The 6,749-nt window shown below is 43.5% G+C and overlaps 1 protein-coding gene across 1 annotated transcript; it reads right to left on the reverse strand.

The window, feature by feature from the left end:
- Window positions 1-431: 431 nt before the first annotated feature.
- On the reverse strand, window positions 432-1,135 carry LOC127237409 (peptidyl-prolyl cis-trans isomerase A-like). Its single transcript, XM_051205686.1, has one exon. It carries the CDS (start codon window positions 1,124-1,126, stop codon window positions 632-634), a length of 495 nt encoding a protein of 164 aa, XP_051061643.1. The 5' UTR covers window positions 1,127-1,135; the 3' UTR covers window positions 432-631.
- Between the last annotated feature and the right edge of the window lie 5,614 nt (window positions 1,136-6,749).

Here is a 6,749-nt window from a genome sequence, read left to right on the forward strand (position 1 = left end):
TAATCTTCAACCTCATCAAAGACCTGAGAAGGAAGATAACAATACTAGGGTGGTAGGGGAACTCCACAAGATGTAGCAAAGGCAGAAACACTAGGCTACCTTGGACAGTCACCCAAAGTCTCACAGCAATGTCCAGGCAACCAGCTTTGGCTGAGGCCTAGAGTATCTGACTGACCAACAAGAAGCAGGAAGGTAGAAAGGCTGTCTTTCCCTGACTTGGCAAGGTTCAGAAGTCTATGTTTGTCTCCAGCAAGCACAGTAGGACAGCATGTCCAAAGTCAGCAGTTGAGGTGGAGGCGGTTCTTTGCCGAAAAGGCCATTAGCCAAGGAGAGACTGGACTCCAGAAGGAGTGACATTAGTGCCCAACATTTTCTTGGGAATAGCTTATGCTGTTAAGAGCAAATGTAACAAACATGCCTAACATTTTTTTCTTACTTAGTTTTTATTCATAATCATAAACTTAACACTGCAATTCAGCTAGACTTGGAGGGGAATAAGGAAAATATGGAACCCAAACAATTTCAGTGAGAGCAGAGATTACAGGGCATTGTGAGCAGATGGGGTGTGGGATGCTCTCCGGAGCTACAGAAGGAATGGTCTGGTGGGTAAGGAGCCCGCAAGTCAAAAGAATTAGAGTTGTCCACAGTCAGAAATGGTGATCTTCTTGCTGGTCTTGCCATTCTTGGACCTGAAACGATCCATGGCTTCTGCAATGTTCATCCCTTCTTTCACCTTCCCAAAGACCACATGCTTGCCATCCAACCACTCAGTCTTGGCAGTGCAGATAGAAAACTGGGAACTATTTGTATTTGGTCCAGCATTTGCCATGGACAAGATGCCAGGACCGTATGTTTCAGGATGAAAGTTCTCATCCTCAAATTTCTCTCCGTAGATGGACCTGCCGCCAGTGCCGTTATGGTGTATGAAGTCATGACCCTGGCACATGAATCCTGGGATAATTCTGTGAAAGGAAGAACCCTTGTATCCAAATCCGTTCTCTCCAGTGCTCAGAGCGCAAAAGTTCTCTGCTGTCTTTGGAATTTTGTCTGCAAATAGCTCGAAGGAGATGTGACCCAGGGACTCGCCACCGGACGTGATGTCGAAGAACATGGTGGGGCTGACCATGGCTGCAGGAAGAAGTGGCAGGGGACAAGCGGCATCTGCAAAGCCCATGCCTAACATTTTTATGTGGATCCTGGGAATGGCGCTCTTATCTTCATGCTTGCAAGCCAAACCCTATCCCCAGACACAAGCTTGACCGTTTTAGAACATATGGGGAACCTGGGGTAACTTGGGACCATTTCCCTCTTTGTAGACAAAGAAACTGTGACCTATGCTAGTTGAAAGATCCATGCCCATAAAGCTATGTTTAGGAGACAGATGCTGTCTCTAATTAGTGTAGTCATCAATGGAACTGAGTTACATTCACTGAGGCATGCTCCCAGTATGTCACTTCCTTCAGTGGATCTCTACTTCCTAAGAGGTCTACAACCTTCCAAAGCAACACTCCCACAAGGACACCAAGTGTTGACATGTATGAGTTTCCAGAGCAAACCACAACACTCTCTTTCTTGAAACATTTCCCCTGATACCTGACACACATTGGTGTTCTCCCCCCTCCATCCCCTGTTTATTCCATTTAGTATCCTTGGTGGATTCTCTTCCTTTCAAGTTTACAATGCAATGCCTTGGGGTTTCATTCTTAGAATTCTTCTCTATCTACCATTCCTTTGATGACCTCAGTCTATTGGTTTTGGGGAAGACTAGAATAAAATCCTTCAAAACATGCTTCTTTCTTATTAGGATTGAAGATAATTAAGGAGAAGCAGGTACAGGAAAGCTCTGTGCACTTCATCTTTTCCTAAAAGCAACAAGTAGATTTTCAAAGACAGGCTTGGCTACATAGTGAGTTTAGACTGTGCCCAGCTACATGTGACACAGTCCTCTGTCCTCTCCTGTCTGACTGTCTCTGTCTCCTCCCCTTTTCTCCCCGCCATGTGTGTGTATGTGGTGTGTGTGTGTGTGTGTGTGTGTGTGTGTGTGTGTGTGTGTGTGTGTGCGCGCAGCATGCACACAAGCAGTGGAGACTAGAGAATAACCACGAGTGTTATTCTGCAGGCACTGTCTACCTTGTTTTATGAAAAAGGGTCTCTCACTGGGACCTGTGGCTTGCCATTAGAATAGTAAGTTGGTTGGCCAGTGAGCCCCAGAGATCCATTTGTTTCTATTTCCTTAACACTGCCAAAAAATGCCTGATTTTCTCGGTGCAAGGGATCTAACCCTGGTCCTCCTGATAATGTTGCAAGCGATTTTAAGGCCAACCGAGCCATCTTCCTACTCCCAAATCCAAAGTGTTCTTAATTCATTCCCTTTTCATGTGGCCTTTCACATTCAATTATAATTTTAATGACTCCCTACATTGAATATAGAATCCAGAGGTTTGTCTAATTTGTGCCTCCAAAAGACTGAGATTAAAGGTATGTGCCACCATGCCTGCCTTGTTGACTGTGCTTTAAAAAACATTTATAAATTCTACACCTCCCATGACCTGTAATTCTACTCCATGAGGTGAATTATCTCCTAACTGCTGTTTCTACTCTGTCTCCCACATTCTTGTTCTCTATGGAAGAAACAGATTAGGCCATATACAATGGCTGCATTATGTCACACCTATAGTTAAACCCCTTTAACACTTCCTATATCCCTCAAAGTGGAACTGAACATCTGGTCTAATCCTCTTAGATTCTGACCTGCACCCTCTAATTCCCCATCAAAATCGTTTTTGTTCTTTGGGTTGTCCAAGTACACTCCTATTTCATGGTCTTTGCTCTATGGTTTTTTTTTCTGTTGCTTGAACAGCCCCCTTCCTCCAGACAGCTGTGTGTACTGCTTTCTCATCACACACAAGGCCTTGCTTGAATGTCATCTTTTCAAAGTAGCTTTTCCTGAGTACTCATCCTCTTCTGTAAAACAATCAATTCCTACACTGGTAATTTACACAGCAATTTACTCTCAGCTATTATGGTCCAGAAATGGGAAAGTCAGCCTGGAAGGCATTTGCTTTTGAGTCCTTTATAGGGTTGAAGTGAAACAAAGTCCTAAGCTGGAATCATCTGCTTCATTCATATGTCTGGCATCTCCCCAGACACTAATCAAGGCTTGCTTACAATAAGGTGGTGGCAAGGTGGTCAAATTTCCTGAGTGGTGGCAGCTACCTACAGAGCTCCTGGTTCTGAGAAACAAGTCCTATATCATTTTCTGTTAGAATCAATTGACCTGTGCAGACACATAGAAGCTATTCCCCAAAACCACAAGGTTTAAAACCACAGAATTGCCCAACCCCACAAGAGAAAGCAGAAAAAGAGAAAGCAGAGCTCATTTGATCAAGGAAATATGGGACAATGTCCAGCCATGTGCAAGCTAGCCCCCCAAATGGCTTTAGTGATCCTTGCCTCCTAGCATTCTCCTCAACCAGTCTCCTCCTCACAAAGTTCAATTGCCCTGTGAAGGCAAGAGATAATGAATACGTAACTATGCATCATTTAGGAACCAAGGCCATAGAAGACATGAGTTCTCTTGAGTCACCTTCTCTGAGGTAAGTTGCCATGTCATGAGGCTATTCAAGCCTGTCTCTGCAGTGGTCTCCAAAGAGATGCAGGCCTTGTGGCTCCCTTCCAACAGCCCAAACCAACTTGTCAACCTTGTGAATAAGTCCAATTCACTATTTGGTGAATTTAGTGAGCTATTTGGTGCCTCAGCCAATACTGCACACTTAAAAGACCCACAGCCAAGGTGACCTAAAACTAATTCCTTCTCCATAGAGCCCATGTGAGAAAATAAATGTGTGCTATTACAAGTTCAAGAGATATTATCTTACATAGCAATAATTTGCTAGCTTGCAGTGCTATCTAAACTACTTACATTTATCATCTGGTAGACTCTGTATTTTATTTGTTGTTTCCTCTCACCCCCTAGAAACTAAAAGTCAAGAGCTAAGTAGTTATGCATGGTTTTCTCAGTATCATGCATATACCTGCTGTCCAGGTATATCCAAAACCCTGCTAGTCTTTACTGAATACATCAACTATACCACCTACTCCCTTTACCATCAACATATGCTTATTTGTGACTACTTGCACTGGTATTATATCACTTCTGTGATATAATGTTCACTTTTTTCAACAAACATGAAATGTGTATCTACGCAACAGAACTGTGATAACCAGGATTTCTTGAATGTTTCCCATGATAGGATGTCCAGTGGTGCTGCTGAGGCATCAGACAGGGGACTGGAGGGTGAGACTGGCAATGGAAGTAATCCTTGGTGAACTGCTCTGAGCACATGTGGGAGGGGGAAACAATGCTTGTCTACTGGTAGTTTTAATAGAGTGGAGAAGAATTTGGTGATTTGTAAGAGGAGGCAGAAAGATGTGGCAGAAAGTTGCTTACGAAGGGAAAGGAGTAAGTATCTTGAAGGTGTAGCCTCTGGTGTGTGGCTCCAGTAGATAGCTCCATACCTATGTCCAACTACCTCTAGGCCCAGCAAACAACAACAACAAAAAAAGGAGAATGGGGACTTGGAGTGGGGCAAGTCACAGCAGTGAGAAGGGGATGGGAGAGTGGGGGGGGGATAAGTGTAACTAGGATGTGTTTTATACAGTTTAGAAATTGTCAATGAACACATTAAAATAAAAGTCTGAGGGGAAAACAAAAGGCAAAGAACAAGGACAACAGATGGCAGGGGCATTGGTGCACGAGGAAAATAGAGAAAGTTTTCTGTGGCCCTCTGTCTCCTCAGTAAAATGCAATACTGTCACCAGGCGGGTAGAGAGGCAAGAACTTAGATGAAAAAGGAGGACACAGGAGGCATTTTCCCTTGAGACAGGAAGTAAGTAGGCAAAACAATAATAGTAGTTATCAACTAAGTTCTAAGACTTTATACTAGGTCCAGGGAGTTAAGGAGCATGGCTGTCTCCAGCCTTGTCCAGCTACCATGGAGGAAGAGTTGCACTTTTTACTAAGTGAATTTGGCTTGGTAGGAGGACATTGTAATCGATGTACATCTAGTGGATCACAAAGGACAGAGGGAAGGCAGTCTTCAAAGAATTGCTGGAGGTAAAATCCAAGGCAACTGAGTAAGAATGGTAGGAGATGATGGACAGCTAGAGACCAGTATGGGACCAGGGAAGGGAAGGATTGCTGTCTAGCTGAATGCAAAGGACATTCTAGCAGATGAGGATACCTGGTTTTCCTGATTCCTGCACTTTCAGGATACCTGAAATAGGAAAAGCATTGTAGATATTGGAGGCTCAGTCCAGATCCCCCACCCTGTTCCTGCAGAAGCCCTCCATGAATTGACAGTACCAGCAGCTCTGAACTGAGTCCCTTTCTAGTGACTGTAGCTGAACAAGCCATCTTACTTAATGCTTAATGGGCAACCCTTTCTACCTTCAGCCCTATCAGTGGCTCATCACTATCACTGCCTGTATCAGTTAACCTCTCTGGCAGCTGCCCTGAAGGATCATCATGACCTCAGGACTCTTCCTAGCATTGCAGGATCTATTGATACTCCTTCTGGTACTGCACTTGCCCAGCACCATTCTCTTGCCTCAACCATTAGTGACATTAAAAGCATCCACCAGTGGACCGCCAATGCTCTAATCTCCCCCCAGAGGCCACAATCTGTGAAATAAAGAATGCACTGACAGATGAAATTGATTGTGAGGCTTTCAAAGCAATTAGTGATCTGGAGACTGTGTGGTGGGAGAGGCCAGGTGAAGAGGTGGCATTTCTCCAGGAATCCTTTTCATCCTCAGAATTGCCAAGCTGGACTCATATTGTTCAACAAACTCTGGTAAGAAAAGAGGAAAACTAGTTGTTCTACCTAGTAGTGAACACTTAAAAGGGGAAAAAAACCTGCATAGGCACAGTAATTTAACACATTTCTTTTTGTCTGTTTTTCTGGACCATGCTAGTGAGGCTCAATCTCCCAGAAATCTGGCAAGAGGATTTTTCCCCTGTGTCTGTCCTTGTAGCTTACTTGTCCAATTATACAGGGATGAAAAGCACAAATGCCACTTAAAAGGAATTTTAGGATTTTTAGTGATTTATTCATTTTTATATACATGGGTGTTTTGCCTCCATGTTTAGATGTGTATCATGTGTGTGCATTGCCTGAGGATGCCAAAAGAGGGCATCAGATTCCCCTGGAGCTGGAGTTACAGACAGCTGTGAGCTATCATGGGAGTGCTGGGAATCACACCTTGCCCTCCAGAAGAGCAGCCTTCTCTCCAACTCCAAATAAGAGTTTCAAAAGCCAGTGCTATGGTGGTTCTATTATCTCTTATACTTCTTTCCTAACTCTACAACATTCCAGAGGGAGGCTGCTTGTGAAAACTGACACACAAGATCATTCTATGAATGGGCAATAACCCTTAGAGGTAAGCCACTGAGGGTTTTCAATTACTTAGTACTGCAGAATACTTTGGTCTTAGCATACCGAATCAGCCACCCATGTATTCAAGATGGCCACTGAAGTACAAAAAGATGCAAAAACAAATGAGAAAAAAAAATGACGATGGCTGTGTTCCAGCAAAACTTTACATAAAAAAGGGACCCTCAGAAAACTGGACAACCCCTGTAAATAAACTATTTTAAAACAATAGTTATTTGCTGAAAATGCTGTTGGCCATTGAGTAAGATCCAGCCTTTGTAAATTTTGCTTATCTACTTCTGTGAATTTTGTATT

The sequence above is a fragment of the Phodopus roborovskii genome, unplaced genomic scaffold (assembly GCF_943737965.1).
Source record: "Phodopus roborovskii unplaced genomic scaffold, PHOROB, whole genome shotgun sequence".
NCBI lineage: Eukaryota > Metazoa > Chordata > Mammalia > Rodentia > Cricetidae > Phodopus > Phodopus roborovskii.